The sequence below is a fragment of the Micropterus dolomieu genome, linkage group LG09 (genome assembly GCF_021292245.1).
Source record: "Micropterus dolomieu isolate WLL.071019.BEF.003 ecotype Adirondacks linkage group LG09, ASM2129224v1, whole genome shotgun sequence".
Taxonomy (NCBI): Eukaryota; Metazoa; Chordata; class Actinopteri; order Centrarchiformes; family Centrarchidae; genus Micropterus; species Micropterus dolomieu.
The window spans coordinates 1168404-1189061 of record NC_060158.1 but is presented as its reverse complement, the minus strand read 5'-3'; the positions used below and the strand labels follow the sequence as shown (position 1 = coordinate 1189061).

Genomic DNA, 20658 nt, shown 5'->3' with positions numbered 1-20658 from the left:
AATCGTCCTCAACAGTAGGCTAGCTAGCGCCCCAATCGCACTCTCTGAATCACCCCCATTGGTTCTCCGCCTCGTCAATCACACCATTCTTTGCTGTTATTGGCTGCTTTGTCAGAAATGGGCGGAGGTTTTCCGGAAAATGCGTTTCCTCGTCTGTCATATGCGGAGCAAAGGGAAGAACCGACAGGCAGACTGACCGGAGACACAAACAGAATACAAATAACACCTTTCCGACGGAGGAAACACCCCTTTAATTTGAATTATAAATAATATCCGTGCCCAATATCACCGCGGTACCTTACAGCTAAATTTAGCCGCTGTGTTCTGCCTGTGTTTGTTTAGCTGCTCTCCAAACACACCGCCTTTGTGGCTATGAGTACGGACCTACTAGCTGATTTGGACAGTCGTTTCTTCGCTGATAACCTCCTGACAAGCGAAGACTGGGGTGAGTTCACATTTAAAGCCTCTGTAACGGAAAATAAACATCTATTTTCATCGGTAAAAAAGCAAGCCGAGGCGTGAAAACGACCCAGCAGCCTCCCTCCTCCTTCTCCTCCTTCTCCCAATGCGAGACGGAGGCGACGCGAGGGCGTTAAAAACGTCTTTAACGGTTAAATTTCTCCTTTGCAAAGTCTTCAATACGCACGTTAACGGCTTTATTTAATAAAGAAGGCGTGAAATTGCGTGTGAAATGTCCGTTACACGCGGTTATAACGTGTACGTGTGCGTAGGCTTCCTCGATCACACCCGGATATGTCAGTTTATCTTTAGCACTGCGGGTGGAAGCGTGATCCCGCATTAACAGAAGCAGCACACGTCCCCTCTTCTCTCTCTTTCACTTTATAAAACCCGCACTTTACTGTCCTGTGTTGACATGTTTCCTGTCGCAGCTCTTATCGTGGTCAGGCAGTTGCATGCGGCTTTTTAGCTGGTGTAGTTAGTGTCTTAAAGTAAAAGCAGTTTTGCCTTTTGACTGCATGTGGGAATATTAACCTGCCAGGAACTGATTAATACCTGTCTGATATTATATATACAGTTTATACACCATGCATGAATTAAATCTAAATTACAGAAGTACAAGCCGATGAGTTTGTGGGACAGGAAGGATGCTTGTTTTATTTATTAAGTAGATACCATCCACATTGGCATGTGTTTGTTTGCATATACAGCTAGTTAGAAATATGCTGTTGTGTTACATCCTGAAACATAAGAACATACTCGACTACTAACTGATCAACAGAGGAGAATTCTGTCACTAAATGATTTCTTATGATGATTGATAGGTTTTATTATCATGCAGCCCCACAGACAGACAGGTGCTCTTACATCAGGACAGGCAGGTTTTTAATCTGGCTGTTTTCAGACTGAAGCATAATTATTTGAAAGGTATTAGAGAGGAGAATAATTACCATGTTACCTATCAGTTAAATGCTGTAGGCTGTGGATGAAACACCTGGGTCTTGAAGTAAATTTGAGAGACAAACACTGAGATTGTTGAGATTTACCGCCTGCTGTGGCTGGTTGACAAACTTATTTTACCGCGCTGTTGCTGTGGTGGAAGGTAGTACAATTACTGCACAAATTCAAGGTACTTGAATTTACATTTCATCTCTCTTGTACTTCTACTTTGATACATTTCAGAGGGCAATATTATAGTATTTACTTTGTTTATGTGACAAATTTATTCGCTTATTTCCCAGCTTTAATACATGCTGCATTGTAAAATATTAAACTGCTACCCCTATAAAGATTGATCTTAAATGGTAAATTGCTTAGTCAGTTAACAAAACATGAATCACAGACTGTTTTGATAACTTATTAATCATTTAAAGTAATATCACTTGTAAAACTACCAGAAACATTTAATCGTTTCAGCTCCTCAGACGGACAGTTTGCTGCTTTTCTTCATCTCGACTGAAGTGAATTATTTTGAAGTGTTGGTTGGACAGAAAAAGGCACCTGAAAGTGTCACGTTGAGCTCTGTTTAATTCTGAATATAATACAGAAAACATTGATTAATTAAGATAACTTATCAGGATAATCCATAATGAAACCAACTACAAGAGAAACATGCTGCTTAAACATAGTAATAATAGTACGATATACTGCACACACTCACAGGGGACATTTCTCTGCATTGAATAATTCTACATTTGATACTTAATGTGCATTTTCCTGATTATACTTTTGAACTTAAGTAACATTTTCAATGCAGGACTTTTACTTTAACAGAGTAATTTTACAGTGTGATATTAAACTCTGTTAGATTAGATGAAACTTTAACGATCCCCGTGAGAGAACTGGGTCAATGCAGCAGCACGAGCTAATGCAGACGAGAGGTAGAAAACCACAAAAGACATTTTTACATTTTACGAACGAGAAAGCACTAAAAATAAATAAATAAATCAATGAAACAAGTTATTCTGTTCCTTTTCAAATGGGCCCTTAAAGGAAAAGGCTGAAGGCCCCCAAACCACCCAGAATCATTTTAGCTTTGGTATCTTGGTGCATAACAACATAACAGGTGACAGGGAATCATAAATAAAACGCATACAGTTGAATGAATAATAAAGAATATGTAATTGGCTACGATTTTAATTGACCTATAATTTATAATGAAGTCATGTTTTATCTAAGTTTCCACAGTCTAAAAAAGTTTATACCTTAAATCCGACATTTCAGTTTATTTGTCATATTTACAAATATTAGTTTAAAGGACAAAGAGAACCAAGCATAGATAACACAAAGCAAGTGAACCCTCCCGTTTCTGTGTCTTATCTATTCGTCTATCAGCAGGACTTGTGAAATGTGAAAATATTCTGGTGTTACGCGGCAGAGACGAGCTGATGAGATGTAAACCACGTGCTGCTTCGATTCACACCTGCTGTCTTTCGCGAGATGTAGGCACGAGAAATGGCCTCAGTGTTTGTTTCAGTTTCAAAGTCCAGAGTTGTGTTTTCACCTCTACATCATCAAAGCAGGCAAAGCATGATGGGAGAAATGGTGTTGTTATAAATACTTATATTTGTGGAGGTGACAATAAGATGCCATATAATATTATTTAAAGTGCTTAACTAATCTGTATGCACTTGGTTGTCTTTGTGTTTGTTATCTTTGTTATTTTGCAATGTGTGGTGTTAAAAATGAAAATACTGAAGCATGGCAAATTTTTTATTTTCCGCTCATATCAGACAGCATTTTGGGGGCTCTTCGCTCCCAGCGCAGAGTAATATATTGGATATTAATATTCTTCTGTTCATCAGTATTCACTTGTTCCTCTCTCTGCTCACAGCATGATGTGTTTAAATCCTGTGTCTCTCCTCAGATGCCTGCCTGTACCAGTGTGAGAGCATGGAGGAGGGGGAGGACGGAGACTTCAGCCGGGGCCTGAAATACGAAACATCGGTAGGGAGACAAAAAGAAAGCGTCGCTGCTCGCAGCTCTGGTTTCTGTACGGGACCGAGAGTGTAACCGATGCTCGGTCTAATATGCAAACACTCCCCCTTCATACAGTTCACGGTTTGATAGGTTCAGAGCTCAGTCTGCGGGGGAAAGTCAAGTCATAATTACTAAAGACCATCATTCCCTCTCAGTAAATGGCTCCTTGTAACCGTTAAGGGCATCTGAATGTGTTTAGTCTTTTTATTCTATTGTGTTTTTAGTCATGCTGGTGTTGTTGGGTTAGTCAGTCCACTACCTTACAGTGAAATATCTTTACAACTATTGGATTGGATTACCAAGACATTTGGTACGGGCTTGCGTGCATGAATCGGAAAGGCTACGGTGATCAAAATACGTCTAAAACTAACAAAATTCCTGTCAGCTTCAGCTACACTTTGAGACTAAAGGCCAATTTATACTTATCTATGAGTATGTGAGGAGAGAGAGAGACGCAGAGCACAAGAACTGTGTTTGGTTGGCTTGGGATCATTGCATCTGGCTTGTCCTCCTTCTTCTGGCTCAACCGGTTCAGGAGTCATTCACACCATCTCTCGTTTCTGCGTTTTAGTAATTTCACTAAAAGTAACTGCTGTTTAAGATCGATCAGGTCCAACTCCAGCATGATCCGCCCACTTTCGGTCGGCATTGTTTGGACCACCTGTTTCATGTTGCAGATAAAATAGCCTTTTTTTTTTTTAAATTAACAAGATAAACTTTTTCCATGTTACTACGCGCAGCTAAGGCTGAAACAACAGCTGAAGCTGATGGATTTTGAGTTTAGACTGTTAATGAAATGCTCAGTCTATGTCCCAGTATAGCCACCTTCAGAGGATGAACCCTTCACATTTAGGTAACAATGTGGCTCTGAGGAAACTTTACATGTTCAACCAGCTAAACAAAGTCAATGTTAGAAGTTATTTTCCTTGTTCTCCACGACTCGTGGCAAAACTGATTCCTGGTTGAAGCTGCAGGTTAACCAGGAAGTGTGCCGCTCTTTTGTTTACCGTGATCCGTGACCCGGTAGGGGCTACTTAGAAGTGAAATGAAGATGTGTTTACTGTTGTTTAAAGAACCAGTTTAATGCTCGCAATTAATGGACTCAGCTGTGCTGTTCCCACGAGAATGCTTTCCAGAGTGTTTACAGTGAATATAATCAGTGTAGATAACATACTGACTGAACGCACCACAGATCGTTCATGCTACATGCTCACAGAACTTAACAGATAATTAAATGTGTGTAAAAATAATGTATCGCCCCCACGAGAATGCTGCTACAGCAAATACGATTACTGCTACCACTATTTGAGTATTTAAGGAATACTTTTATATATACGCTTACTGTAGACTCTGTAATTAAACATATTCACTTTGTGCAGCCTGCAATGTAAATCAGGTCTTTCAACCATCAGTGAGTACAGATGATGGGTCAAAGAATAATCAGGCTAATTGTTAGTCGGTTGGCTGAATGGAACAGGTGCAGATGTACTGAATGATCCAGCAGTTGTTTGGCCTAATTTTCCACCCGCCTTTTCTCTCCCTCCCCTTCCTCTGCCAACCTTCCTCGCAGTTTGAGAACGACCTCGTGCTCACCCTCGATCCTGACAACCCCACATCGCCATGGCAACACCTGGACGACAACCTTCTCACAGGTAACAGGACCAGCCGACCGTGGGCACTCGCCGGGGAAACCTTAAATCACCTTTGATATGCGTTTTGCAGAGAGAAAGACACCCAGATTCAATAATTCACCTTTTCAAGGTCAACATCCGGAGGAGAAAATAAATTCATGTGACTTTGCTTCCTGCAGTAACAGCATAATAAGATACTATAATAATGTACAGCCAGGATTTATTCCTTATTTTTTAATTTTATTGTATTTCACCCACTTCGGACACTTGGTGTCATCTGCCATGTTTTGTTACCGCTGATTGTGTGAAGTTTCTAACCTGAATTAACATGACACATAAATGATGTCATGTCTAAGTGTTCAGTGATTCTGTGCTGTTGATATAACTGTTAAACATCCTGGGTTTTAGTGAAATTCATGAGAAAACACTGAGTCATTTAAGTTTTCAGGATGAAAATGATCCAACTCAAACCGTAATCTTGATATTTATATTGTATTGCATCAGAAATCGTAATAATAAATAAAGGTATTATAATTACTAAATCTAAACTATTGAGTCACATTCCAGTCACATTTAAACCTCAGCTGCTGCCACTTTGACGTCAGATTAACTCTTGTCTTTGTCTTTTTTTCTCTGAAGGGGAAGCTCCTGTGATTAAAAGTGAAATGACTATTACTCAGCCGTTACCAGTGGAAATGTGTAGGTCTCTTTTTAAATCTAACTCGGCTGTTGAATATGATTTCATTCTCTGCAGTTCTCATTTTACTGGTTTGTTTGTGTGTCCAGTGTTCCAGGTGAAAGCAGAGCCTCCCTCTCCTGCATCCTCGCTCGGGTCCGACTGCTCGGTATCCTCGCCAGACCCACAGGTGTGTGTTTAAGAAAATACTTCATCTGTGAGAGGAATCTCCATTAATCACTTAACTGCTAGTTGCAGCCGTATTGTGCATGGTGGGAATTATTGTTGTGGAAATGGACATTATACGACATTTATCAAGACAACATGTAAACATGGAGGTTTGCATTAACTGGGGAAATTACAAGTCAAGGCATTTCTCTAATAGAAGGCCTGATTCTCTTTACGGCTGAAGTAAATAAACTTATACCACTACTTAAGAATTTACAGTATTTCTTAAATCGTGGAAGTATTCTTTTAACTCTATAATTAAACATATTGGCGTCTTCTGTTCAGGTCTTTTAACCTCTTAACATTCCCGCGGGCCGTCAGGTCCTGTCCCACACAGCTGCTATGTTAACTTCATACTCATATGATAAAGCTAAAATCCTCGTGATTCGACCAATGCAAAGCATTTCAAGATTCAATCACCACAGCGGGTACAATCAGCGCCTCTGTCAGACCAACCAGTATAATCAAAATTGACGCGACTCACCTATGAAGCCTCACAGTAACTTAATCCACCGATTGATTATATTCCAACAAAAATGGTCTTATTACGTTGTCACAGGTCCAGTTCATCCAATCCAGCAGTCCAAAACACATTATTCCATCAGTAAATCCCCACAGACTGCTGCCGCATCGTTTCAGATTTGCCGGCAGACGCGGCTCGTATGTCATTATAACCGTAATAACACTTAGAAAACCTCATTTTTCACAGTATTGGTATGAAATTTAATCTTGGACTGGGCCCTACAGTGTTTTCCAGCTAATAAGCCCCAGCTATGGTTGTCTGCATGCATTTGTTAGCAAGCATTTTCAGGCAGAAATGAAAAATATACCGTAAAACTTTGAATAATAGCCCGGGCTTTTATTTGCTAAAATCACTGAATTGACCCTGCCTATATAGGACAGGCCTTTAATTCGTTTTGCACAAAACTGAAACTACTATGAAACAGTTTATTTATTTCAAACAGATTGTTACTTGTATAAAAATGATCAAATAATATCAAATACACATCATTCAATTGAACTTTTATTTTGAAGTAACGTCATGACAACAACACGTGCAGGATGAGAGAAGTTAGCAGAGAGCGACGGACTTCACATGACAGGATTCACAACTTGGATTAATTTTTATGAAAAGCTGTTTTGATTCTTTTGATGGGTGGACCCTCACAGACTAAAGGAAGATAAATAATCAAGGAAGGGACACATTCGGGCTTAACGAGGCTTCAAAGGTAAAGCAGTCATCACGTTTATTTATTTTTTTCTTTCCTCTCTTGTACCAGGCAGGTTACACCGGTACATCTCTAAGAATTAGACTTTGGGGCTCGTTGTTTCCGTTAAATGAACTGAACTACTGAATTGTGGAGAATCTGACCGATCTAACGATGTGTAGCGCGTCCATACTGACACATTGATCATACGTTTAAGCAGCTTAGAAGCATCTAAAGTGGGCGACTCCGCGGGGTTTAAAATGTTTTATACATCCAAAGAACTTTTATAAAAACCAGACCAGGCGTTAAATTGTGGCAGGCGTTTATTTTTTCAAAATGTGTTCCCACACCAGGCCGGTAACGGGATAGGCGGAAGTTTTACGGTATTAGTTTTAGTGTGTTTAAACTTATATTAATCAATTCCAGTAGCACTTAGACACTCCAGAGTGTTGTCTTTCAGAGAAGCCCAAAACCAGGCGTATACTCCAAATGGTTCAAGAACTGCATTCAATTTACTTTGGATATGCCTTGAAGAGGCGTTTAGCATGAATTTTACAGGAATGTTAAGAGGTTTTAACTCTCAGTAGGTACAGATGATGGTGTCAGAGGATGATCAGGTTAATGCAGCGAAACCCATAAAACAAACCTGGATATCAGAATCTGTCTTCTCTCCCGTCCAGATCACAGTTAAAGGTGAAAACCCTCCGACTCCTCCATACATGTACGGAGACGTGCTCTCTCCTCCGCTGGGGTCCATGGAGATCACGGTGGCCACTTCAGCCGTACCCCCTCAGCAGACGCAGCTACAGACGCCGTTAACGACACAGATCCCAGCAGTCATCAGTGGACTCCAGACTCAGGCTACAGGTAGGTTCAGCCTCTCGCTGGGAGAGCTTTAAGCTTTAAGGTTGTGTCTCTGAGGCTGTTTCTATGGTAGAATACTTTGTGGTGCTGTTTGGTTTTGATCGTGGGCAGCTGTGTTTTATCAGAAGTTGGCTAGCTAATAATAATAATACCCGCTGCTAGCTGCAGGTAATATTTAAAGTAGATTCATTACTGACTCCTGATCCCCAACACTATGGATCAGGGCTGGATGCTAACCAGCAGCAGAATCATGTGTTGCACTCGTAGCGTTCTTACACCAGAACATTTATGTGGACAGCTCTTCAGAAACCCATGTTTGAAGTCAGTGGGCACGACATCCATGCTTATACGGTCAATGGGAAAAACACTATACTGTACTTTGACTATATGTCATTTTGTTCTATATGATGCACCAGATTTGTGTTGATGCGACGCTCTCTAACCCCTAAACAATATCTTTTTGGTTGTTTCATTAATTGTGATTTTGCCAACATATGCAATCTGCATCATACACACAAATACAAACAAAACAAAAACCCCTAAAAGCAAAACAAGAGGGGGAAACAAAACGCAACGATAACACACATTTACAAACATGTCCGCCTCAGTGTCTTCATATCTGATCACTTTAAATATAATATAAATAAACAAACATGCATCATATCAGAAGTCTTTGAATGCAGTTCATCTTTATCTAGTACAGCCATCTGTTATTCTTCGAAAGCGACACCGTCAGTTAGGTTTGGACGGTAGTATTGCATATTACAGTATACCAGGCAGAGCTCCTCTTTATATTAAACTGATATGGGGGTGAGGTAATGTAGGCAGGTAATGCCGCGTGCAACTGCCTGACATCATCTTCAACTTGGTAACCCCTTTCATTATTCCAGCGGCGTGGAAACAGAGCGCACACACACACACATACACAGGAGCTTTATCTGCAGCCTTTATTCACTGACAAGCTGTAACCTACACCGTAAAGTTACAGCTCACCTTTCCCTCTGTATTCTCTGTGCCGCTCGCTCGCTCTTGCTCAAACACACTTTTACTACACTCACAAAAAAGAGCTACTCGATGGTGAGTGGTGGGGATAAAATAGATAAATATCTGTTGCACTTTACACCACTGTACTCTGCTGCAAAACTGTAGTCGTTTCCTTCTGAGTTGAAAGCAAAGTGCCGCCTGAATTGAAAGACGCTGTCATATCTGGAGGTCTTGCTCACATGAGGGTTAAATGCAGCGTGAGATCGACTGTCAGGTTGGTGATATCGGAGCTGAGCCTGAAGGTAAAGCTCATCAGAGGAGGTATTCAGTACTGAGACCACAGGACAGACCTACAACACAATGCACGGATTACTGTTTGTCTCATCTGGTGTGGGAACTCTCGTGGATCTACTCCGCTTAATCTTCTTTCACTGCAACAATAGCGGAATAAGTATTCAAATCCTTTTGTTAATATACTCAACTACAAGTAAAAGTCCTGCATTTAAAATCCTACTCATGTAAAAGTTATAACTTAAATTTAAAGTTCTGCTGCACAGATTAAGTAAAAACATTTTTAAACTTTTCTCCAGTCTTTGCTTTTTGGGAAATATGAAATAACTTCACCTGTTTGAGCCTCAAACAATTTAGAGGGAGAACAACTCAAACGTTTGAAACATGACAAGCGGCTACAATTAGACACTGATTTATTGTGAGGGGTCACAAGCCAAAAGCTTTGGAAACACTGGTTTAACCTTAACCAATTGTATTTGCTGAATTTATGAAAATTTTGAGCGTTAAATAGTTAATTTCCTGCGCTCTGGAAATGTTTCTATTTATGTAAAGAGAAACGCAAAATTCAGGTGGCAGGTGACAATTCAAAATATAACAGAATATAATGCAGTGCACCTCTCATGCGGAGACTGATGAAGACTTATCATGGTTTATTGAGCCCGGCCGAGAAGACACAGCGCCAGCTTACAACATGTGAACACACTGAATGCCAACACCAAATCTGAAGAATAACATCTTTTGGTCTTCCCCCTTGTTCATGTATGTTTCCCTTTTAAGGTCATCTTTAACTGGCTTTAACCTAGAACAACAAATCTATCTTATGTTTAGACTTCAATGCTTCACCAGGTCCACGAGTTGTTCTCTAATCGGTGGAGCCAGTAAGTTCTTTTAGGACTCAGCCTTGCCAGATTCCCAGAGAACACCGATATCTGCCAGCCTGACGCCTGAGCTGCTGTCTCTACCTTATCAGTCTAACTGTTGCCTCCCTAACAAGGACAGTTACATGAGAGAAATAAGAGCTGGAAGCACTTGTGGGGTCAGCTAATGACTCTAAGCTAGACCTGTCTTACCTTTCCCTGTTACCCCAACAAAGCTCCTTAAGAAATATCCTCAACACATCTCAACAGCAATGAAACAAAAATGAATAAAATCAACTGTTTCAGGACTAAAATAAGCATGTGTTTTGGGGGAGTGTCTTTTGAGAGAGGCCTGAAGGGAGGGGGTGGGATTTGATTTGGTTGGATACTTTTAAAAAGTAGGTCTGCAATTTTGCAAGCACCTCAAAATTGCAGACCTAGATAATAATAGGGGTTTAATGATACACCAAATCCACAGTTGGAGACCAAAAATAGTCACGTGAAATGTGCAGTTGGAAGACAATAAATTGGTTGAAGGTGTAATATTTACAAAATAAAGACCTACAGCTGGCAGAGAAACACAGAGAAAGATCCAACGAAGGTTAAAATGAAGGGCAACTGGACTTGGTTGAAGATACTGGAAGATGATTCGTCCCTCATCCAAAGGACTTCTTCAGATCTGACTGACTGGCAGGGAAACTCAGCTATTTAACCTCAGTGGGGTCGTTGGCTCGGGTCATCGATACCGCTGGTTCGTTAGTGTTCCTTGTTGCTGTGACGACAGTCGTTACAGTCGTTGGGACTACCTGTGGCCAAGACTGAACGACCATCGTTGGTATCTTCACCTGAGGCCAACAGGTTACGTTTGTTGAGTTTCCTGGGAAGTGATGAAAGGACAGCATTGTAAGTGGGGGATAAGTGGTGGCGTAGACCCCCTCCCCTGTTCAATGACGGCTTCTCGACCCTGGTGTAGATGCTTCCTTGACACCTCTTGACACCTCAGGTAGCTTCAACCAAGTCCAGTTGCCCTTCATTTTAACCTTCGTTGGATAACTATGACCTGGATGACTGAGAATCTTCATAGACAGAGAAAGATGTTATCTGATATTACGTTAACGGGCACGGAGGAAATGTTACGTTACGGAGCAACAGTGAATGCACCACTGCAGACGTCACTCAAAAATGTTTGTTTTGATCCACATGCTGCGCACTTGAAAACTGAATCGCGGGTTAGTTTATTAAACACGGCGACATTGTGAACCGTACTGCCGATGGAGAAAGTCAGCAGAGACGCATGCAGGGAGAGAGAGACAGAAAGAGGCGGAGCCAGCCGGTGAGAGACAGGCTAGGTGTGTGTGGAGAGAAGAGAAGCAGATTCAAGTAGTAAATAAACACTAAACTAAGGTTGGAAATTAGCTACTATAACCTACAGTCATATAAACACTGCTACGACCCCACAGTCCGCACAACTGTCCGGGAGCGTCTGTGTCATGATTCTGTCTCTCGATTCCACGACACGAGACCGTGGACTTTTGTGTCACGGTTTCAGTCGCGGTTTCAGAACCGTTACAGCCCTATAGAATAATAAGCAGCAGATAATGAGCGGATAGTTTGGTGTGTTTCAGGACCGCAGTAAAGAAGCTCCTGGCAGACACACCTGCTCCTCCAAACACCAGCTTTTCTTTGTGTGCATGCAAATGATTCAAGTGATAACATACTCATTTGTGTAAACTCAAATGACTTGAGAGTATGATGGGAGCGATCAGCTGGAACTTCTATTTGCATTGCAAGATTTTCCACTTTACGCCACAAGAGTACTGAGTCGTGTATTGTTGTTGTGTTTCTACAGTGCAACGCAGTTTAATGAGGCTGATGTAGGAAATGCATCAAACTCTACTGTTGGTGTTTCAGAAAGATCCTGACGTCTGAAATAATAAAAGCGATGTTTGTTTTTCTTTCAGTTCTGCCGGGTTCGGCCACATTAAAGGCCAGCACCATCCTGAGCACCAAACCTCCCATCCAGCCCAGGCCGGTGTGCGTCACCACCCTCCCCGTCCCCCAGACCCCCGCACCAGCCAAGACCCTCATACTGCAGGGCCTCCCCTCCATGGACCAGACCAGACCTGGTAAGAGGTGTTTAATGAAGCTCATTATCTATTTAGTTATAGAGTTTTGGGGGAACATTCAAACACTAAATGACTTTCTACTGGCCGTGTCATGCGGTCAAACTTGTTAAACTTTCAGCCTCTGGCATTAATACCAGAGGCTGAATCTAAAACCACATCACTGTTGTGAAGGTTTAATGGTGGACAAATGGGATTTACAGGTTCTTAGCCACGCCCGTTTCACAAAAGCAGTTTGCAAGCACTGTTACATGCAGCTCACAAATATTGGTCTGATACCTGTTTCACAAATGACTGTCACACACAGACATCATACCGGCCTCTCGTATGTTCTCCCATGAGTGTGAAAGTGTACACTTGTTTTTGTGAAACTTGTTAATCACAGCTTGCAGTTTGCCCTAACAGCTTTGTTCTATCCACCACCCTGGTTCAGAGTTAAATATCTGGACAATTGTTTTGGTGGTTGGCAACACATTTCATGGTAGCACAGCGGAGTCTGACAAAGTCCAACTAAAGGTTGGACCAAGTTTGTCAATAATGCAAGGCTGAAATTTTCTAAAATGGCCACCATACAGAAGAGAAACCCCTTTTTAAATGTAGGTAACAGGGTCCTTTGAGTCCAACATCCGAACATCAGTTCTTTGAGGTCAGTGCCTTGTTCTACGCAGGGAAAACAACCTGTATCAGAGCAGCGATGATGCTTCTCTTCCTGTCTTCCCTCCTCCAGTCGTCCTGTCTCCGTCCGTCTGCCTCGGTTCAGCTCCGGCCATCGTCAAAATGGAGCCCGTCTCTCCCAGCATCCCCCAGCACTGCTCCAGCCCCACAGCTCCGCCCACTAGCAAACCCATCGTTCCGGCGACGCCGCCATTACCGTGCAGCAACTCCAACGACATTGACGTGAGTTCTGACTGAGTCCATAGTTTGGACGCCAATGTTGGCATTAACTGTGTCTTTAAAACTCATCACAAGCAGTCAGCCTGTAAGAGAAGTTTGTTTCTTTTACTCAAAAACATAACAGGACAGTCAGAGGGAGGTGAAGTGCAGGAACATCAGACTGAAGCTCTGTAGTTCACCTGACACCTCTTAAATAATGGCTGTGATATGAGAACACATCAGTTACTCTTAGGTTTTGGATTATATCACACACCTGTTGAACTTTCCCACTTTTGTTTCCTCTTCCTTACTTCTGCTCTACTCTGCTTTAACAATCATCTTCCCTCTTGCTTTCTCATTTCATCTTTGCATGTTTACTCCACCCAAACCTCCTCCTCACTGACGCTTCTACCCATTGTCCTCTGTCCTCCTTTTATTCAAACCTCCTTTGTGTTATTTCCATCCCTTCTTCCCTTTTCTCTTCTCCTCTTCCTCCTCGTGCAGATGAAGGTGCTGAAGCGGCAGCAGAGGATGATAAAGAACCGGGAGTCGGCCTGCCAGTCGAGGAAGAAGAAGAAGGAGTACCTGCAGAACCTGGAGTCTCAGCTCAGGGAGGCCCAGCAGGAGAACGAACGTCTCCGCAGAGAGAACCAGGCGCTGAGGGAGAGGCTGGCCGGGAAAGAGGTGAGGATGTGACTCTTCATCAACTTTAGCTCCTCCTCTAACCATCCACCTCACTTTGTCCTCCAAAAAGTATGGAGCACTGACTTCAGGGGTCCCTTAGAAAAGACAAATGTATGAAAGACAGACAACTTTTTAGAAACCTCTACTGTTCATCTTTCCTCCTTGAGCTTAGACTTCATTTAGACAGTTTAACCGCTGCACTTTGACATTTATGTCATGACTAAATTTAGTAACATGTTTTCAGCCACCAAACCGTGCAGGTTGGTGTTACAACAAAGATCACACATGAAAGGGCAGAAAACTATTTTAGAAAGATCATTATAAAGCCAGTAACTCTAGATTAGCCGATAACACTAAACATTTAAAAAAAAACAAGAAAAAAATGATATTTTCAAATATTAAATTTTGTTAATTTTCAAGTTTTATCGACAGAAGTGCTGTTAAAGTTTTTGAATTATCATAAAAAAATCTCCAGGTCAAAATGATAAAGTTTTACTGTCCAGTCCACATTTATCTCCCTAGAAACCCAGAAACTTGTTTCAGCTTTTCAGAAACAGTGATGAAAGAATGAGAAAGAGTCAGTAGGTGACTGCAGCTCCTCTAATTTGTTTTTGTGGTGATTTTGAAAATCCTTTTAATAAGATAATGTGTTTACAGAGGCATTTGTTGCAGATCTTTAAATGGTCCAATCTGGTTTAACTTCCTCTTCTTTCTAATGTTCCAACTGACAACGATGGTCTCAAAAATGAGATTAATTAATGAATGATAAAGAAAGGAATAAATAGCTCATGCTGTACTTGAAATATGGAAAAGGCTGGGATTAAAGGAAATATCCTGCTGATTTCCCCGTAGGCTCTGACTGCAGCACAGAGGGGTTTAAAGTACAGCTGCAGCTTATGAGTTCAGTTAACAACAACAGGTTGAACAGGAAGAAATAACTCTGAGAAAAGGAGAGAGGAGAAGATCCAGACTGAACCGCAGAGAACAAAAACATTCGAAGGGAGAGATCTGTTCAACCTGTAAAACCTGATGATGGAAATCACAAACAAAAGTCACACACTGCTAGTTTAGTTTAAACACTGAGCATTGGTTAAAGGAAATAAACATCAAAGACTGTTTGTTTTCTTAAAATCACAGGAAAAAATCTTGTTAATCCAGTTCAAGTCACAGAGCAAGCAAGGAAAGAGCTGTAAGGTGCTTCTGTCTGCATATGGTTTTGCATGTAAAATATTTTGTGTTTTTCAGGGCAGCGACTCGGCGAACAACAAGAGAGCCATATGCGTCATGGCCGTCCTGCTGTTCATGACCTTCAGCTTCGGACCCGTCAGGTATCCTGCGCACTGCTCACGGCTGTTTCTGCATCTTTTTCATGATTTTATTACTTGCTTTTTATGTGGTTTTTACATATTTATCTTATTTGTTTATTTAATTTTTATGTCCCCTGAAAAGAAAAGTGACCTAATCAACTAAAATATCCAGTACTTCCAGGATCTCATGTGTATGATGACACTAAAATACACAACACATAAGAGAACGGTTAAATCCGTTCATTAGTCCCAAATTTAACTTGAAATCTACAAATCCAAAGAAAATGGTTTGATTCTGGAAAACAAGAGTTTTGTGACTGAACCGCCCCGCTGGTCTTCTTCACTGCAGCATCACAGACAGGAAGCTGACGGACCTACAGGAAGGTGTGGTGTCGTATACGGGCCGGCGGCTGCTGGAGATGGAACAACAACAAGACCAGCAGCAGCAGCAGCAGCAGCAGGAGGCAGCTGCTCCGCCTCCGAGCAGAGTGGACGACAGGACAGATACGGAGGAGGAAGCCGGAGACGAGGCTGCAGGGTCGTTTCAGTTCAGGTGAGATAAAAAAACATTCCAAGACTGACTCGTTCAGAGTCTTTCTGTATTCATTCAACATCATATTTGAAACTATCATCTGCACAGTATTCACTTTCCTGAGCAGAACATGTTTATTTTTATACTGCAAGTTACCAGAAAATCAAACTCCCAATGTTCATTTTTGTCGTTCAACTAGAGCTGAAACTATTAATGAAAAATAAACTAAAAATGAAAAATAGTGCAAAGGTTGAACACAAATGTAGTATTTTGTTTTTTGTTTAACTTTGACCACGTAATATAAACTAATTGAGACCTGATGCAGGAATCTTGTGAAGGAGTCTGTGGTGTTTGACTGCCAGATTTTAAATAAACAAAACAACTACAGAGTTCAGAAAACATCTCCAGACCACTGTCACTGCCTTCCACCAGGTTTTCATTGACTTAAAACAAACCCACAGTGAAGCTGCTTCTAACTTTGTTTGACGCTGGACAGTATTTATCAAGCGCACTAATCCGACACGGTTTTAATTGATATTGGTATTTGAAATGGTAACTCTGGTTTACCATTAAGCCGGTAACCGTTTTATAACCCTAGTGTCAGCTCAACTTAGATATCGGTGAATGATTTTATAAACCTCCTGGTGAAATGAGTCTCCTTTCTCAAACATGCTGCACCGCACTGGCAAAAGAAAACAAATTCACTTGACACTTTGATTTCTTCTTCTTCTTCTTTCTGCTCTACAACTATCAGAAAGAGATGCAGACAGACATGTTTTCAACGTCCAGATGAACTTTTTCTGCGGGAGATTTAACTGCTGGATTAAAAAGAAACACATACTGACGTGTTCTTCAAAGAAATGCGTTGCTGACTGTGTCTGTGCAGCATCCTGATATCTGTGTGTTTGTGTTCGCAGGAACCTGAGTGACGTGTTCAGTGACATGAAGGATTTGGTGCTGCAGGACATCGATCGTTACTTCACCTCCTCAGACTGCAGACAGTTCAACCGCTCCGAGTCTCTCAGGTCAGTCAAAGCTCTTAAAATCTAACAAGTTTGTGTTTGGCCGGGCAGTCAGTCCCGCCTCTGATCCTTCCTCATCTCCTCCTCCAGCTTCCTCTTAGATTAACTTGATATAAACACACATACAGTACCAGTCAAAAGTTTGGATGCACTCTCTCATTTGAGTGAATGGAAGGTGTGTCCAAACTGCGACTTTCTTAACCTGCAACGCTCGGTATGAACTTCGGCAGCTCTAAAGATAATTTCATTTATACACATAAAAAGTAAAATTTAATAACCTAAACTTTGTTCATACCTTATAACGGAAATGCCAAAAATCGTGTAGCCATAGTTTACATGTTATGGTAATAATGTACTACATCATATCTCAATATTACCACAGACAAACACTACCTGTCACCATCATATATGGTTCTGGTGTTTGCTGTTGGATGTTACCCTGCATGTACTTTATTTTTGCTTACTTTGCTGCAACTACTCACACCACTGTATCACTTTACTTTAAGTAAAAGTACAGTACTGAAAGCAACAATACTGTTACTTTTATCAAACTGTGATACTGTTGTTGCAGAAATGTTTGAAGGATATAAAATGATGCTCTATTTAAGACCGTTTCACATGTGGTGGAAAAATGTATGTATGAGAAATAAATGTTAACAAAATGAAATGGTAAGATTTAAATTCTACTTTTTCTAAATTGGGCTGAAATGAGCGCCGCTGATATTTCTACCTACCCGTCTCTCTTTTCTCCTGTGCTGAATTAACCTTTTCCTGTCTCCTCCATCCTCGGTATTTAAAGTATTACAGCTGTTAGATTTTCTCCTGCCATTGCTTTTGTCTCAGGTTCATGTTTCTTGCTGTGTTTCTGTCCCTGTCTGGATTCTAAGCTGAACTGTTTTGTGGATTTCAGGCTGGCAGATGAGCTGAGAGGTTGGGTCCGCCGACACCAGATCGACCGGAAGAAGTCTGGAGGAAAACCAAAAATCGCCAAGAAGGCCAAGATCGCCCAGGTTCAGGAGACTGTTTTCTTCCTCTTAACACTGACGCTTCTTCTTCTTCTCTGTCGGCCAGTTTTTCAAGCTCCATTTGAATATATTTCAGAGAACATATTTGCTGCGTCTGTACAAGCTGCTATTTGCTTTGCATCTCTTAGAGATCAGCTAATCTGATTTTCATATTAGGATCATTAAAGTTTATATTAATTATGTTTCAATCTCACTTTATTTCCTGCAGAAAGCTCAGATGAGGAAGACAAACTTCTCCAGATATCTGCCGATCCAGACTCACCGCTCCATAGAAAGGTACTGCAAGCTGTCATTAGAGAAGTTTCAGTCCAAGCGTGCAGAGAAATGCAAACTCTCCCGAAACTGAGAAAAAAAAAAAAAAAATATATATATATATATATATACATAAAATTTATACTTAAATTAAACCAGTGTATTTGTGTCAGCTGGGTGAAGTGAAAGACGAGAAACAGGAAGTATACTTGAAAGGTTTGCATGTTTCTTACATTGTTTTCTTACCAAAAAAAAAAAATACTGCACAGACTTGGCAACTAATAAAGTTACATAAAACATCCCTAAATGTTTAAAAGCCATTTTCAAGTTAGAAATCCAGTCCGACTAAACTGTTTGTGCGGCGATCAACAAATCAAGTGAACTGTCGCAGTAAATTTTAATAACAACCTTGATCTTTTTTTTTTTTCTGTCTGCAGTCAGCTGCAGGTGCTTCCTGGTCCTGAGGTCACCTACAGCGACTTCCTGGACGCCATCGACCGCAGAGAGGACACTTTCTACGTCGTCTCTTTCGGACGGGTACGAGGACAGCTCAGTCCAGGAAAACATTTCAACACAAACTAAACTTCTGTCTAAAAGGAAGCTGTGTGTGTGTGTGTGTGTGTGTGTGTGTGTGTTTGGCTGATCTCTGGTCAGAAACATTCACAACATCTGATCCACTCAGATCAACAGATTCTCTACATTTGTTTTAAGGATTCCTGAAAAATAAAATACTACAGTATGTGTTAACCATAAAACATGTACATTGATAATAATAATAAAAACTTTGTGTTGTTTAAGGATATTTAAAAATCGCAGCCAGAACAATAACAGTTCAATTTTTTTTTTCATCCCCGTGTTTAAAAAGAAAGTTTTGAGATAGAGAAAATAGAAATCTTTCTGACTTTAGTGTCTCTCTCTCTCCACAGGATCACCTGTTGTTACCAGCCATCAGCCACAATAAAACCAGCAGACCTAAAATGTCACTGGTGATGCCGGCCATGTCTGTGAACGGTGAGTCTGTCTGAAGGTTAAACTGCTCTGTTGTACTGTGAAATAATGAGATGGTGAACTGGGCAGAAATGCAGGCCAGAGGAGTAAAATTTGCTTAAAATGTCATTAAAAGCAACTGCATGCACTAAAATAAATTGTAAACTAAAGCAATGTGTTAATTCTTGTCATAACATTTTCACATAAATGAGACCTTTCAGATATAAATGCGTACAGTAGCGTCAGCGGCGAGAGACAACAAGTTTGAATTGTGCCCTAAATTCCACACGTGATGTTTGTCAATTTAAAAGATAATTTTGCCAAGTCAAGAAAGTCGCAGTTTAACTGTGGTGAAACTGTGGAAGCAACATTTAGATTTGTGTGAAACAAAGCTCTGTGAACTACATCTCTCGTCTCCAACGTGTTAGCGCTGTAATGCTAAGCTAATGTTTATTGCCTTGTTGCTACTAGCTAGGTAGCTTAGCTATGTCCCACGCACAAATGTATCTCACCTGATGTGTTTAATCCAAAGACTCCTGGTCTTTTCATCACATCATTTACTTCTTTGACGTTAGCTTCAGTCATTGAGAGAAACTGTTATGACGTCACATACGCGACTTTGGGGAAGGGAGGGTTCCCTTTCAGTTAAATCAGAACAAAAGTTAAAACTAATATCTGATTAAATAGTCAAAGCCTGTCGACATAAAACTGGAGTGGAGAGGACTCCCAGGATGCACTTCAGTAAAAAACATCCAGTAACTGATCGTCGTGAGAGTGTTTTGGTCACAGCAGCAGCAGCTGAGGCTCATGGGAATTGTGGTTTTCAAGGCCAATCTCCAAAAAAGTATTCAAACTGATTAGGGCTGCACAAATAATCTAATCACAATCGCGATGTCGTCATGTGCGATTACATAACCGATTGTTCGATTTAATAAAACTGTAAAAGTGTGCGTGCATGTGCCCCTGAAAACAGATAAGCCTGCGTGCAATGACAAAAATAATTTATGAGCAGTGTGCGAGGAACTTTTAAGACAACAAGCTACCATAACTTTTGAACGATTAGCGGGGGGCTAATCGTTCAAAACATAGTCGGGTTCGTTGGCGGTGCTCCAGTCGCTCTGAGACAGAGAGACGTCGTCAACAGCTAAAGCAGTAAGACAGAAGAAGATAAAGAAGGTTTGAGTTAGCGTTAGCTGGATCGGTGCCTTTTGTTGTTCAACATGCTCAACTTTTCGCAGAGCCGACATGCTTGTCAGCCGCTTCTCGTCAACCGACCAGTCGCAGCCTGGATGGCGCGGGACATTTAAAAAAAGTTTGACGTGCTACAGCAAATCTTTAAACGTTGAACAATATGATTATTGACAAGTTTGTGCTCAGCATTAACAAATTAGAGACCAGTGTAGAACCTTTTGCTTGCACAAGGATTAAATTTTAAAAAAACAACCTACAGAAATGAAACAGCTGGAACTGGTTTTAATACTCAAGTAAAAAAGTAGACTGAGTGCCAATATTTGATGCTTCTAGCCGCCTCCTCTTGAGAGCAACACGCTCCCCTTGTTCTGTTTTACATCGGTTTTACTTGATGTAAATATTGTTTATTGTTTAACTTTGTTCAAGTTGAGAAAAACACATTTCAAAATGTCAGCATTTTCTGCTTTCCTTAATAATTAAGTAGA

General features: G+C 40.9%; 1 protein-coding gene across 2 annotated transcripts in view; it reads left to right on the top strand.

Moving 5' to 3' along the window:
- Window positions 1-70: 70 nt before the first annotated feature.
- The window catches only part of atf6b (activating transcription factor 6 beta), a 26964-nt gene continuing 6376 nt past the window's right edge, over window positions 71-20658 (top strand). The window contains exons 1-16 of one of the 2 annotated variants that reach the window (XM_046059255.1): window positions 74-445; window positions 3326-3405; window positions 5009-5090; window positions 5709-5768; window positions 5856-5935; window positions 7862-8048; window positions 12139-12303; window positions 13028-13197; window positions 13678-13857; window positions 15103-15185; window positions 15514-15717; window positions 16614-16721; window positions 17629-17728; window positions 17952-18019; window positions 18433-18532; window positions 18922-19006. In XM_046059255.1, the coding sequence (XP_045915211.1) occupies window positions 373-445; window positions 3326-3405; window positions 5009-5090; window positions 5709-5768; window positions 5856-5935; window positions 7862-8048; window positions 12139-12303; window positions 13028-13197; window positions 13678-13857; window positions 15103-15185; window positions 15514-15717; window positions 16614-16721; window positions 17629-17728; window positions 17952-18019; window positions 18433-18532; window positions 18922-19006 (1825 nt within the window). In that variant the 5' untranslated portion in view covers window positions 74-372. Of the gene's footprint in view, window positions 446-3325; window positions 3406-5008; window positions 5091-5708; window positions 5769-5855; window positions 5936-7861; window positions 8049-12138; window positions 12304-13027; window positions 13198-13677; window positions 13858-15102; window positions 15186-15513; window positions 15718-16613; window positions 16722-17628; window positions 17729-17951; window positions 18020-18432; window positions 18533-18921; window positions 19007-20658 lie in introns of both variants that reach the window. The other variant, XM_046059256.1, reaches the window with a different exon arrangement.